This window comes from Oryctolagus cuniculus, chromosome 2 (assembly GCF_051225735.1).
Source record: "Oryctolagus cuniculus isolate XC-2025 breed Fujian yellow rabbit chromosome 2, ASM5122573v1, whole genome shotgun sequence".
NCBI lineage: Eukaryota > Metazoa > Chordata > Mammalia > Lagomorpha > Leporidae > Oryctolagus > Oryctolagus cuniculus.
In genome coordinates, this window is record NC_142868.1 from 296,946 (window position 1) to 311,969 (window position 15,024).

The 15,024-nt window shown below is 65.9% G+C and overlaps 1 protein-coding gene across 4 annotated transcripts in view; it reads right to left on the reverse strand.

Moving 5' to 3' along the window:
* Positions 1-353: 353 nt before the first annotated feature.
* Positions 354-15,024, reverse strand: part of GAK (cyclin G associated kinase) — a 49,951-nt gene continuing 35,280 nt past the window's right edge. For all 4 annotated transcript variants that reach the window (XM_051840340.3, XM_089326857.1, XM_051840343.3 and 1 more), the window contains 10 exons: positions 8,038-8,231; positions 7,402-7,548; positions 6,286-6,696; positions 5,927-6,097; positions 5,162-5,284; positions 4,240-4,347; positions 2,585-2,773; positions 2,315-2,463; positions 2,055-2,231; positions 354-676 (listed from right to left, as the gene is read on the reverse strand). In XM_051840340.3, the coding sequence (XP_051696300.1) occupies positions 575-676; positions 2,055-2,231; positions 2,315-2,463; positions 2,585-2,773; positions 4,240-4,347; positions 5,162-5,284; positions 5,927-6,097; positions 6,286-6,696; positions 7,402-7,548; positions 8,038-8,231 (1,771 nt within the window). In that variant the 3' untranslated portion in view covers positions 354-574. The remainder of the gene's footprint in view (positions 677-2,054; positions 2,232-2,314; positions 2,464-2,584; positions 2,774-4,239; positions 4,348-5,161; positions 5,285-5,926; positions 6,098-6,285; positions 6,697-7,401; positions 7,549-8,037; positions 8,232-15,024) is intronic.

A 15,024-nucleotide genomic window follows, 5' to 3' on the forward strand; every position in this document is an offset into this window, starting at 1 on the left:
CCCGCCTTCTCTCACCACAGGGGACTGTGTCTGGACCCAGGACAGCCCAGCAGCTGGAGCAGATGGCAGCGTCCAGCACCTGCTCTCAGCTCTGCCTCAGCCGCAGTGACCACAGGTGGCAGCGGCCCCACCCTGCAAGGTGAGGGGGTGGGGGAGCCGGCGTGCGGGGTCTGGGGCTGGGTCATGGGTGGGTACAGGAGCTGCGGAGTGGGGGCTCCCCGGGCAGCACCCTGGGCCCAGCACCCAAGGGAGACCTCAGGTCCCCATCCGGGGGCAGGGGCGCCCCAGGCCCAGGTCAGGGCTCCGGCCCAGCTGCAGGAGGCAGGACACGGCCACAGAGCGTGGGGCAGGGGTCGTCAGAAAATAGTTTAATTATGTACAGGACCGCGATTCGGCTCGCGGGGCGACACCAGGGTGGCCAGCACCTCCACCTGGGACAACAGGAGAGACAGGACGAGGGTTCTGCACGCTGTGGAGCGACCCCGTCCCCAGCTGAGGGGGGCAAGCCTTGTCCGCCCAGTGCGGCCAGGCCAGCGGCCCTCAGGCCACGGGGCAGCTGGGACCGTCATGGGCCTCAGAAGAGGGGCCGGGAGCCCTGGCTCTCGAACTCGGACCAGGCGTCGTTCAGCTCCATGAAGATCATCTTGGCCAGCTGCTCGTACGGCTGCCCCGCGGCCTGCAGGCGGAGACAGGGCAGAGCTGCTGTCACCAGAGGGCGCCACGGCACCCACAGGAACCCACACAGAGGGCACCACGGGACCCACGGAGGGCACCACGGGACCCACACAGACCCACACGGAGGGCACCACGGGACCCACACGGACGGCACCACGGGACCCGCACGGACCCACACGGAGGGCACCATGGGACCCACACGGACCCACACAGAGGGCACCACGGGACCCATAGGAACCCACACAGAGGGCACCACGGGACCCACACGGACCCACACAGAGGGCACCACGGGACCCACAGGAACCCACACAGAGGGCACCATGGGACCCACAGGAACCCACACAGAGGGCACCATGGGACCCACACGGACCCATAGAGAGCACCATGGGACCCACACGAAGCCGGACACAGACATGGACATGCAAGGACATACACAGACACTCACAGATGGAGAGCGCACCCCGGGACCCACATGGATGCACTTGGATCTGGACATGCACAGATATGGACACACACGGACACACATGGACATACACAGACACGACACACAGATGCACACAGGCACAGACATGAGGTACAGGAACACACACACACAAATACACACCACACAGAGCACACGCGGTCATGGCATGCAGGCACACACATGGATGCGCGTGGACATGGACATGGCATGCAGGCACACGCAGGGACACACATGGACGTGCATGGACATGGCATGCAGGCACACGGAGGGGCACACATGGACGTGTGTGGACATGGCATGCAGGCACACGCAGGGACACACATGGACGTGCATGGACATGGCATGCAGGCACACGGAGGGACACACATGGACGTGCGTGGACATGGCATGCAGGCACACGGAGGGACACACATGGACGTGCGTGGACATGGCATGCAGGCACACGGAGGGACACACATGGACGTGCGTGGACATGGCATGCAGGCACACGGAGGGACACACATGGACGTGCGTGGACATGGCATGCAGGCACACGGAGGGACACACATGGACGTGCGTGGACATGGCATGCAGGCACACGGAGGGACACACATGGACGTGCGTGGACATGGCATGCAGGCACACGGAGGGGCACACATGGACGTGCATGGACATGGCATGCAGGCACACGGAGGGGCACACATGGACGTGTGTGGACACGGACATGGCATGCAGGCACACACATGGACGTGTGTGGACACGGACATGGCATGCAGGCACACGCAGGGACACACATGGACGTGCATGGACATGGCATGCAGGCACACGGAGGGGCACACATGGACGTGTGTGGACATGGACATGGCATGCAGGGACACACACGGACATGGCATGCAGGGACACACAGGGACGCATGTGGACACACACACGCACGCACCTTGTCGGGGTGCACCACCAGCACCGCACGGCGATACTGCTTCTTCACCTGCGCCGGCGTCACCAGCTCGGCCATGCTCAGGGGTGTCCAGCGGCTCTCGCCGTCCCACAGCACCGTGTGCAGCGTGGACAGCAGGGCCCGGATGTTCCTCTCCTTGCCTTCCACCCAGTCCAGGAGCTGCGGGCGGCACCAGCGCACACTGAGCAGCGCCCGCCCCTGCAGGGCAGGCCCTGGCCTCTGGCCCCGTGCCCACTGCCCACCTTCAGCTTCAGGGGGTCTGCGTCTCTGGCCAGGCCCTGCCTCCTCATCTCTGCCATGGTCTTGGGCCCCTTCCTGTCGGCCCTGGAGGCAAAGCCTTGGTCGGACAGCAGGTCTTCAAAGTCGCTCTCTGAGACTTTCGGCTTCTGGGCTGCAAAGAGAGCTTTCTGGAGACGCAGGCCCCGCCTCCTGCACCCACTCCCACCCTTGCTCTCAGCAGGGGAGCTGGGGACAGCAGCCGACGGGCTCCGGCCGATGGGCCTGGGACTCACCGAAACCGGGGGCTCGGATGCCCCGCTCCTCCCGCCCCCCGATGACGCTGGCGGTATAGGGAGGCCTGGGCTTGGCCTGGGCGTGCTGGGAGGGGCCTGGGGCCGGCGGCCGGCTTGTCTGCCAGGCACCTCTGGGAGAGGGGGCTGCTCTGGGGATGAAGCCCCCGGGGGGGAGTCCAGCAGGTGCACCTGGGGAGACACAGGGGGCACTCAAGGTGCAGCAGTGACAAAACCAGCCACCTCCACCTGCTGTACGCAGCACGGCGCTGTCCCATGTATCACCGTGTCACAGTCCCTGTGTCCCGTGTGCCACCATGTCATAGCTCCCGTGTCCCGTCTCCTGTGTCCCGTGTGTCACCGTGTCAGCTCCCGTGGTTGGCGGGTGAACCCAGTGTATGCAGCTGCACTGTTTGCTATGAGCCGCCCATGGGTCCCGGCTGCCGGGTTGCTTCCTTCCGTGTTGTGCTGAGTTTCCGTGTTCTGGATCCAAGTGCCACCCAACATGAGGACGGGAACGCCTCCTCCTGACGGAGCGCTTAGTCCTTCAGGGTCAGCCCCGCCAGGGCTCATCACCCTCTCCCTGGTGGCACCAGCAGAGCCCGTCCTGCCACTCAGCTGCCGAGGTCGGTCCTGCTCCGGCTCCACCTGCTGCGTTGTTGGCTTCTGGGGCTGTGAAGCCCCCTACCCCGCCCTGGCAGTAGCCTCCAGAGAACGCAAGCGCGTCCTGTACCTCACTGAGCCCCCGCCCTCTGCAGCCGGACTCCGCCCGAGGGCTTCACGCGGGCACATCTGCCGTAGCCGTCCTGAGAAACAGCCAGCTCGCCTGTCCCCTCCGCCGCCCCGGTCTCCTGCCGCCGTGGCCAGTCCCACCGCTTCTGCCCGGTCCGAGGCAGCTGGCGTCCCACCGACTCCCTCTGCCTGCTCTGGGGTCCTCAGCGCTGCCTGGCTGTGGCCTCTCTGACCGGCCGGGCCCTGGGCAGCGCGCTGTCACTGCTCGCTGTGTCCCCGCTGCTGCCCCCCAGCGCCCCGGCTGTGCAGCTCAGCCGGGCCCTCCATCTCTCCTCCCACTGTCAGCGCTGCTTCCTCCTGGGGCCTCCGGCCTGCTGTGGGCGGGCAGACACCAGGCTCCACCCAGAGAGAACCCTGGTCCCCAGACACCACCCCCAGGAGGCTGTGCCTGCGGCCCCACCCGCCCTCCCCTCCCCCAGCCCACAGGAGGAGGTGGACAAGCTCCTGGTGTCCTGGACCACGGCCTAGAAAAGCCAGGCAACTGTCCCCACGGCAACCACAAACCAACAGAGGGACTCCCACGATGTCCCGGCCACAGCCTTCTGGGAACTCAACATTCGGGAAGAGCAGAGAGCCATGGAGGAGCTCGGCTAGGGGACACCCCAGGGGCAAGGACTTCGGGGCGCCAGGGACGCCTGTGGTCATGCCCACCCCGCCTGGGTCCCCGTGTGCTGAGCTGGGTCACAGGAACCCCCTCAGGAGGGACCCGACCACATGATCCCTCCAGTCTTGTCAGAGTGGGCGCCAACCCCGGGCCCCTGGGGTCACTGCTCCGGGCTGGGCCGGGGGTCTCGGAGGACAGACCCCGGCAATCCAGAGCAGCAGACAACAGGAAGTTGCCACCCGCCCACACACGCTCCCGTTACCTTGGAGGCCGGAGCTGAGGTCGCCCAGGTCAGCAAATGGGTCCAGGTTCTGAGGTTTGGTCCGGGTGGCCTGGGGGCCAGGCTGACCCCCTGCAGAGAAGAGGGGGCCTGGGACGGGGACACAGGGTGTCAGGACAGGCAGCACCTGAGGTCAAACCACTGTCCCCATGACCCTCAGGCCTCACTCTGAGCTCAGCCACGCAGCCCCGGTGGCCAAGGCAAGTGAGTCCCTGACCCCCCAACCACTGCCAATGCCCACCTGGAGTGGGGAGGCGCTAGCCGCGTTCTAAGTGAGGGCTGGATTACCGCACAGCCACCATGGCAGGTACCAGCCATCGAGTGCCACACGAGGACGTCAAATGCGCCGGCTCGCCTCACAGAGCGCTCGGCACTACCAGACCCCAAGTCCTCTGGGCGGGGGCGGGGGTCTCTGGCTGCCGAGGGCATTCGGACGTTGATCACATTGCTCACGGACAGAGCCACCAACCAGAAGAGAGCTGCCCTGTGGGGCCAGAGCCCGCAGCGCCGGGCCTCCTCCATCCTGCACCCGCTGCAAACACCGCGACCCGATTCTCCCGAGAAAAACAATCGCCAAAAATAACTGCCAGCCCCACTTCAACGAGATGCAAATCGGCAGCACAGGCCCACACCTATCGGGCCGCCAAGGCATTTCTAGTTGCCGGCAGCGACAGTGGGAGCCGAGGGCGGGTTCTTGGGCAGATACAGAGAGGTCTGGTTGCCCCGTCATAGCCACGTCCCCGGCAGGGTCCCCGGAACAGCCTCCGTCTCTCAGCCTCCCTCAGAGCCATGGACACAAAACACACAGAGCCGTATCACAGGTGAGGCCGGACCTGCACGACGGACAGCGTGTCCACCTGGGGAGGGTGCGAGGCCGTGGCCGGTGCTGGGAGCAGGCTCCTACCTTCTGCAGCTGGTGTGGGGGCTGGCCCAGGCACGGAGGCCTCGGCCCAGGCATCCCAGCCCCCCAGCAGGTCCGGGTGGCTGGAGGAGCTGGTCATCTTGCCGGGCTCTGCTGGCAGATCCCCTGGGAAGAAGCACACGCCTGACACCTGCAGCCCCTCCCCTCCCCTCCCCTGCCTGCGCAGGCGATGCAGCCGTCTGCTGGGGGCTGAGCCCGGGCCCAGGCCCTTGTCTGCACCTGCTCCCTCCTGAAACCCACCCATGTCCCAGCTGAGCTGGGCCCCGGCCCTGGCCCTGCGCCCATCCAAGGTCCAGCGAGGCCTTGCTCCACACTGCCCACTCACAAGGGGCCCTGCAGCACTTGGGGCCACCGCAGAGCCCACCACGGGACACACTGCTCCTGGCTCCTCCATGTCCAGGACTGTGGCCCAGCCCCGTCCTCTCCTGTCCCCACTGGCCCATCACAGGGCCCAGCCACAGCACATGGGCATCTAGGGCCGCTCTGCCCCTCAGTCCAGCCCTGCTCACAGCAGAGAAACAGGCTGAAGGGTGCATGGACGGGCTTATGGTGTGGACAGGCCCTGGATACCTGCCCACCTGCCAGGTGTGGGCACACTCGGGGACAAGAAAAATACTTTCAGGACCCTGGAGAGGCACAAGGGTGGGGGTGGGGGAGGCCTTGCAAGGCATCCAGAGCGTCACCCACACGGTCCATGTAGCTCTGAGCCCATGCCCCACTGGCTGACAGCCTGGCCAAGGGACTCACCCAGGTGCAGAAAGTCAGTGCTGCAGGATGGGGGCGGGGCGCTGTGGGTGGAGGGGAAAAGGGGCGACGTGGCCACGGGGTCTGAAGCCAGGAACTCGCCAAAAAGGTCGGGCTTGGAGCGGGGCTGGGAGCAGGCGTCAGACGCCGGCAGCAACGGGTCGAAGGGGTCGGCTGTGGAGACAGGCAGGGGTAGGCAGAGCACCTCGCGCCCCAGCACCTGCCCAGGCACCCAGCCAGGGGCCCCAGGCCCGCTGCCCCTCCCTCTCCCACCAGAGGCCAGCTCTGCAGGCCACAGCCAGTGCCAGCAGTGCCCATGCGCCCAGGGGTGCTCCCTGCCCCATCTGTGAGACCGTGCGTACCAGCGGTGGGGGGACCCCCCTGCGGGGTGCTCCGTGCGCTGAGGGGAGGGGCCGGGCTGGCCAGGAGCAGGGGTGCCTCGCTGCCAAGCAGGTCGCCAGGGGGCCCTTCTGCGGTGGTCTCTGGGAGCCCAAGGAGGCCGCTGAGCAGCTCGGCGTTGCTGGAGGGGACCCCACAGGCCTGTGAGGGGGCAGCCGGCCCCGGGCCCCTCTCAGAGTGCAGCCCCAGCAGGTCCACAGAGTCCTCTCGCGGGGGCCCCTGCGGGTCGCCCGCAGTGACTGCATCCTCTTCGGGGGACCCAGGGTCCCCGCTGGCGCCGGGGCAGGGCGGCTCCTCCTCGGTGGACGCCTCGCTGTCGTCCTCATCGGTGCCTGGGGTGGCTTCCGCCACGCCCAGCGCTGGCTCCCCCTCCTCTGGGAAGAGAACAGCAGGGCTGGATCTGCAGACCCGCGCTCAGCACAAGGGGCCTCCGCCCCAGCCTGGGCCCCTCGAGTGTCACAAGGGGACACCACAGCGCCTTGCTGGGCCAGGCCGTGGGCTGGAGGGGGCGCCCTGGCCCTGGGGCGTCTGCCAGGGAGGGTCTAGGGTAAGAGGTCAAGGCAAGTGCCCCCAGCATTTTGGGGCCCAGTGGGGGGCTGGGGGCAGAGGCAGGGGTGGGAACTCCCATCTGGGGAGGTAAGCCCACTCTGCTAGGACCCCTCCGAGCCCCCGCCCCCATGGACGACCAGAGCCACAGCATGGATGTGGCTACTTGGGGGGCTGGCACGTGGCACAGTGGGTGAAGCCGCGCCTGCAGTGCCGGCGTCCCACGTGGGCACTGGATTGAGTCCCGGCTGCTCCACTTCCTTCCAGCTCCCTGCTGGGGAAGATGGCCCAAGTGCTTGGGCCCGTGGGAGCCCTGGAAGAAGCTCCTGGCTCTTGACTTTGGCCGGCCCAGCCCTGACCGTTACAGCCATCCGGGGAGTGAACCAGCGATGGGAGAGTCTGGTCTTTCCCTCTCTCTGTAACTCTTTCAGAATAACTAACTCTTCAAAACAAAACCAAATGAACACCAGGACTCCTCTCAGCGAGCCATCAGAACAGGGTGCCTGCAGGCCGGGGGACGAGGCGGGGCCTACCCTGCCAATCCAGCGTGTGGAGGAAGTGACTGGCGTCCGTGCTGCTGCTCCGAGGTGAGTCCGACTCCGGGGGCTCAGCTTCCGGAGACTCCACGCCAGCCTCGTACCGAGCCGTGGAGCCGGGCTGCCGGGGGAGCTCGGGCTTCCCTGGGGAAGGGTCGGTCCTCACTCAGCCAGCGCCCCCGGCTGCCAGGGTCTGCGTTGGAGCAGAGCCCCGCTGTCCTCTGCAGAGTGCGCACCACGGACAGAGCAGGCGAGCGGTGCACTTGGCTGTGCCGGGGCCCTGCGCCCCAGGTGGCGCTGGAAACCATTCTGTGCCCAGAACGCGACCCGAGGTCAGTGGAGGGCTCAGACCCTGGCGGCAGACCCCCCGCAGGCTGCAGGCCCAGCCACAGGGCAGGGCCCGGGGCCGAGATGTGCTCCAGGGAGCCATCTCTGCTTCTGCGGCGGCGGCTGTGAGGGCCGCCTGAGGGAGGGCGGCCAGGCCTGCGGGGCGGGGACCCCGTCACTGGGGGCCTCCCTGCCCTGCTGCCGCCCCCTCCATGTGACGCAGAAACCCAGCAGCGCTGAGACCTGCAGCCCACACAGCGGCACCAGCCCCTCACCAGAGCCACGGCCGTCCGCTCAGGGCCTCACCAAACATGGTCAGTGTCTCCTGCTGCTCCTCCCGGCTGGAGAAGAGGACCTTGGGCGTCAGCCCCCTGGTGCGCGCACTCTCCCAGGGCAGGGCCTCCCGGCTCGGCCGGTCTCTGGGCTCCACCTCCACGTCCAGACTCACTTGGAATAAGTCTGGGTATTTCTCCTGAATGTCGCACGCATCCAAGTCATACCTGCAGTGACCGAGGGGACAGCAGTCAGGGGGGCCCACGGAGCACGTGTCCCAGCAGTCGCCAGGAAATGTGCGCCTGGCTGGTTCACGGCCGTGGGAGCAGCGCCCTGGACTTGCAGCATGATGGGCTGCAGCACCATGGGTCAAGGACTGCTCAGGGGAGCCCTCTGGCCTCAGGACCCAGCACAGGCGTCCAGGGCAGCGCAGCCCCACCCCTCAGCTACAGGCTGTGGCCGTGACGTTGGTCAGAACAGACACCTTGGGATCTTCAGTGCATTTTCCCATGAAAATGATGGCATCAGATGTCCAGGACACGCGGTGTCGGCTGGCAGAGTGGGAACAGGACTGGAGGCTCCGGGGGGCCGGCAGCAGCAGCCCTGGGCTGGAGCCTGGCCTAGGTCAGCAGCAGCAGCCTGGAGGCCGCTGCACGAACGTCCCAAGCAGAGGCTCAGCACCTCTACCAGGACTGCGGGGAGCACGTGGCCCACGCCGGCAGCCCCGTGATCTCTGCGCGTCACACTCAAGTTTCACAAAAACAAACCAAAGCTTGCCTCTAAGAAGGGCAGCTAGACCTCGGGAGGCCACGTGCCCCAGGGGCCCCTGCCCACTGGTGGTCAGGCTGATAGCGTGGGGACCCTGCCCACCCCCAGCTCTCTCACCTCTGAACGTGGGGAGGGAACAGGACAGAAGAGTGTGGGTAACGAAGGCATGCCCCAGAGGCCTGTGCCCTGTGCGCGGCCGGGCAGGCCAGGCAAACACGCAGAGGCAAGCCCCACCGGGATGGCCCCAGGCTGCAGCCCATCACAGTGGGCAGTGAGGGAACAATGGGTGGCCCCTGCACCCAGGGGGAGCCCCTGGGCCACAGCACACGCAGGGCCTGCCCGAGGCAGGGCAGCCCTGTGTCTCAGACACCAACCACAGAGGCAGACGGGTCGGGATGCACCTCACACACTTGCCGGCACCCCTGTCCGCTTCCCGGCCTTATTTCTGGTTCAGAGCATGCCAGCAGCTGTGGTGCAGGTGCTGCCCACACCAACGGCCAGGATGGGGAGTGGGCTCTCGCCACACACACTCGGGGACCCAGGCAGGGCCCAGCCAAGTCTTCCGCGCGTTTTCCATGGTAGCCTCTCTTCAATCTGCAAACCGCACCTCCACCCCGACACACACGCCCACTGCTGCCTCGGCCCGCTCACTGCCCCGACACCCGTCCCTCACTCGCGAGGCCTCCCCAGGGCCGACTCCCGTGTGCTGCTCCTCACCTGAACCCCACTTCTAGAAGGTCAGGGGTCCCAGGAAGACGTGGATGTGGGGAGAACTCTACCCTGTCCCACAGGGCACCCTGGTAACACGGCGCAAACCCCGGATCTTGGCAGCCAGCGCCGTTTGGGGTTTTCATGGCTCCACTCCTGAGATGCCATTTCCGACAGTGTCCTCACCAGGCCCTGTGCACAGCGCTACACCGGCTCCCAGGCGTCGAAACACCGCCATCTTGCAGACACAACTGCAGACGTGGTCTGGCTTTCTCGAAGTTTTCATGTCAACACAGGACACTCTTCTCCCCCTCACCATGTTGAGGCCCTCGGCACAGCGGCCACACAGGCCTGTGGCTGACCCCTGGGCCAGCTCTCAGTGCCAGCCCACTCAGCCCATCTTCTCGGAGAACCACAAGGGCACTCTGGGTCTGCCCTACCCCGCAGTGCGCCGCGTCCCACTGTAGTCAGCTCTTCCCACGTCCTCTCCCGATCCCCGCCAGGTGAGCTCAGGTCACCGCCAACCTCCGCATTTCAGCTGTGATGACTGTGCACGTGGCTCACCCACGATGCAGCCACTGATTCCACCCACCCCCACTCCCGCACGGACGCGATGCTCCAGGCGTCTGCTCGGGCGTGCAGCACTCGGGGCGCGGAGGGCGAGCCCGCGTCCAGACCTGGCCCTTGGTCTGCCGGCCCAGGAACAGCCCTCGGCACTGTTTCCAGCGCTGCTCTGTGGCAGCGACTCCGGGACCTCAGCTCTCTGCCCCACTCACGCTGCAGCACGCAAGCTGCCCTCATTTCTTTTTTTTTTTTTTTTTCCCACAGGCAGAGTGAACAGTGAGAGAGAGAGAGAGAGAGAAAGGTCTTCCTTCCGTTGGTTCATCCCAAATGGCCACTATGGCTGGCGCTGCGCCGATCCGAAGCCAGGCGCCAGGTGCAGGGCCCAAGCACTTGGGCCATCCTCCACTGCCTTCCCGGGCCACAGCAGAGAGCTGGCCTGGAAGAGGAGCAACCGGGACAGAATCCGGCGCCCCGACCAGGACTAGAACCCGAGTGCCGGCGCCGCAGGCGGAGGATTAGCCTAGCGAGCTGCGGCGCAGGCCGAGGCTGCCTTCATTCCCTTTTTTTTTAATACATTTTTTTTTTTTGACAGGCAGAGTGGACAGTGAGGGAGACAGAGAGAAAGGTCTTCATTTTGCCGTTGGTTCACCCTCCAATGGCCACCGCGGCCGGCGCACTACAGCCAGCGCACTGTGCTGACCCAAAGCCAGAAGCCAGGTGCTTCTCCTGGTCTCCCATGGGGTGCAGGGCCCAAGCACTTGGGCCATCCTCCACTGCACTCCCGGGCCACAGCAGAGAGCTGGCCTGGAAGAGGGGCAACCAGGACAGAATCCAGCGCCCCGACCGGGACTAGAACCCGGGGTGCAGGCACCGCAAGGTGGAGGATTAGCCTAGTGAGCCGCGGCGCCGGCCTGCCTTCATTTCTGACCCAGCCCCACGGTCTCCCTGCTGGGCGCCGAGTGTTCCCGTGGTCGCACGTGGGACCACAGACAGACTGCCCATCCTGTTCATCAGCTCTCGCCACAGTCACGACTGAACCCCGACCCTGTCCTGCTGGCTGGTGCGCGATTTTACAGCAAACAGGGCCTCAACGCACAGCACGTGGCGACCGTGGCTCCCGGTCCCCGATGCTCCTGCAGCCGCTGGCTTCCCAGGCCTCCTCCCTGCCTGCAGGTCACACGCTGGCCTCCGGGTCCTCCTCCCCTGGCCACGGTGTTTCCCGACAGCAGCCTCTCGTGTGCCTGAACGCACCTCCGTGCCCGCCCCTCCGCAGCCCCTCTGGCTCCCAGCTCGCCATCGGCGATGTTCCACGGAGGTCTCTGTGTAAAAACGCCCCGCGCAACTCCTGATTCCGCAGTCTAACGTTTCTCATGGTTGGGAAACCTGAGGCATCCTTTCGCGTACGTGACTTCTGCGGTTTCGTCCCCGGAGCGCTCCAAGCAGCAGCATGGAGAGCCCTCGTGGTCCCCCTCGGTCTCGGCTGCGACCCAGACTCGCCGCCTGCCCAGGCCGCCTCTGCTCTCGAACACATCTACTCCCGGCTCTGGAACGCACACCGGCCTCTCGTCATCGTCTCGGGCTGTGTGAAGGGCCAGGCTCCTCCGGCCACATCTGGTGGCCAGGGCAGGGCAGTGCATGGAGATGGCATAGCCGAGCTCAGGACTTGTCCTGGTTTGGAGCCCACCTCATCTAACCCCAGGTACCCCTAAAGGGCTAGCCTCTAACCCTCTTAGCCCCTTCCCGGGGCGTCTGAGCTGAACACGAGCCTCGGAACCGTGCTAGTCACAGCAATGCTGTCCACACCACGGACGCCAGCATCTCGGCCTTTAGTCGTCTAAACTTCCAGCACCCACCCGTGTCTGAAACCCCACACAAGCCCTTGGTGTTACTTTCCAAGAGAGGAAAAACAGACGGTGCTGGTGTGAGACAGACACAGAACGCGGGGAATGCAGGGGACAGACGGTGCTGGTGTGAGACAGACACAGAACGCGGGGAACGCAGGGGACAGACGGCGCTGGTGTGAGACAGACACAGACGCGGGGAACGCAGGGGACAGACGGTGCTGGTGTGAGACACAGAACACGGGGAACGCAGGGGACAGACGGCGCTGGTGTGAGACAGACACAGAACGCGGGGAATGCAGGGGACAGACGGCGCCGGTGTGAGACACAGAACACGGGGAACGCAGGGGACAGACGGCGCTGGTGTGAGACACAGAACACGGGGAACACAGGGGACAGACGGCGCTGGTGTGAGACACAGACGTGGGGAATGCAGGGGACAGACGGCGCTGGTGTGAGACACAGAACACAGGGAATGCAGGGGACAGACGGCGCTGGTGTGAGACACAGAACACAGGGAATGCAGGGGACAGACGGCGCTGGTGTGAGACACAGAACACGGGGAACGCAGGGGACAGATGGCGCTGGTGTGAGACACAGAACACGGGGAACGCAGGGGACAGACGGCGCTGGTGTGAGACAGACACAGAACACGGGGAACGCAGGGGACAGACGGCGCTGGTGTGAGACAGACACAGAACGCGGGGACAGACGGCGCTGGTGTGAGACGGACACAGACGCGGGGAACGCAGGGGACAGACGGCGCTGGTGTGAGACGGACACAGAACGCGGGGAACACAGGGGACAGACGGCGCTGCTGTGAGACACAGACGTGGGGAACGCAGGGGACAGACGGCGCTGGTGTGAGACACAGAACACGGGGAACACAGGGGACAGACGGCGCTGCTGTGAGACACAGACGTGGGGAACGCAGGGGACAGACGGCGCTGGTGTGAGACGGACACAGAACGCGGGGAACGCAGGGGACAGACGGCGCTGCTGTGAGACACAGACGTGGGGAACGCAGGGGACAGACGGCGCTGGTGTGAGACACAGACGTGGGGAACGCAGGGGACAGACGGCGCTGCTGTGAGACACAGACGCGGGGAACGCAGCATGGGGGCCGACCACTGCTCGTGACGCTGCTGTGAGACACAGACGCGGGGAACGCAGGGGACAGACGGCGCTGCTGTGAGACACAGACGCGGGGAACGCAGGGGACAGACGGCGCTGGTGTGAGACACAGACGCGGGGAACACAGGGGACAGACGGCGCTGGTGTGAGACACAGACGTGGGGAACGCAGGGGACAGACGGCGCTGGTGTGAGACACAGAACACGGGGAACACAGGGGACAGACGGCGCTGCTGTGAGACACAGACGTGGGGAATGCAGGGGACAGACGGCGCTGGTATGAGACACAGACGTGGGGAATGCAGGGGACAGACGGCGCTGGTGTGAGACACAGAACACGGGGAATGCAGGGGACAGACGGCGCTGCTGTGAGACACAGACGTGGGGAACGCAGGGGACAGACGGCGCTGGTGTGAGACACAGACGTGGGGAACGCAGGGGACAGACGGCGCTGGTGTGAGACACAGACGCGGGGAACGCAGGGGACAGACGGCGCTGGTGTGAGACACAGACGCGGGGAACGCAGGGGACAGACGGCGCTGGTGTGAGACGGACACAGACGCGGGGAATGCAGGGGACAGACGGCGCTGGTGTGAGACACAGACGCGGGGAACGCAGGGGACAGACGGCGCTGGTGTGAGACACAGACGCGGGGAACGCAGGGGACAGACGGCGCTGCTGTGAGACACAGACGCGGGGAACGCAGGGGACAGACGGCGCTGGTGTGAGACACAGACGTGGGGAACGCAGGGGACAGACGGCGCTGGTGTGAGACACAGACGCGGGGAACGCAGCATGGGGGCCGACCACTGCTCGTGACGCTGCTGTGAGACACAGACGCGGGGAACGCAGCATGGGGGCCGACCACTGCTCGTGACGCTGCTGTGAGACACAGACGCGGGGAACGCAGCATGGGGGCCGACCACTGCTCGTGACGCTGGTGTGAGACACAGACGCGGGGAACGCAGCATGGGGGCCGACCACTGCTCGTAACGCTGCTGTGAGACACAGACGCGGGGAACGCAGGGGACAGACGGCGCTGCTGTGAGACACAGACGCGGGGAACGCAGGGGACAGACGGCGCTGGTGTGAGACACAGACGCGGGGAACACAGGGGACAGACGGCGCTGGTGTGAGACACAGACGTGGGGAACGCAGGGGACAGACGGCGCTGGTGTGAGACACAGAACACGGGGAACACAGGGGACAGACGGCGCTGCTGTGAGACACAGACGTGGGGAATGCAGGGGACAGACGGCGCTGGTATGAGACACAGACGTGGGGAATGCAGGGGACAGACGGCGCTGGTGTGAGACACAGAACACGGGGAATGCAGGGGACAGACGGCGCTGCTGTGAGACACAGACGTGGGGAACGCAGGGGACAGACGGCGCTGGTGTGAGACACAGACGTGGGGAACGCAGGGGACAGACGGCGCTGGTGTGAGACACAGACGCGGGGAACGCAGGGGACAGACGGCGCTGGTGTGAGACACAGACGCGGGGAACGCAGGGGACAGACGGCGCTGGTGTGAGACGGACACAGACGCGGGGAACGCAGGGGACAGACGGCGCTGGTGTGAGACACAGACGCGGGGAACGCAGGGGACAGACGGCGCTGCTGTGAGACACAGACGCGGGGAACGCAGGGGACAGACGGCGCTGGTGTGAGACACAGACGTGGGGAACGCAGGGGACAGACGGCGCTGGTGTGAGACACAGACGCGGGGAACGCAGCATGGGGGCCGACCACTGCTCGTGACGCTGCTGTGAGACACAGACGCGGGGAACGCAGCATGGGGGCCGACCACTGCTCGTGACGCTGCTGTGAGACACAGACGCGGGGAACGCAGCATGGGGGCCGACCACTGCTCGTGACGCTGGTGTGAGACACAGACGCGGGGAACGCAGCATGGGGGCCGACCACTGCTCGTAACGCTGCTGTGAGACACAGACGCGGGGAACGCAGCATGGGGGCCGACCACTGCTCGTGACGCTGCTGTGAGA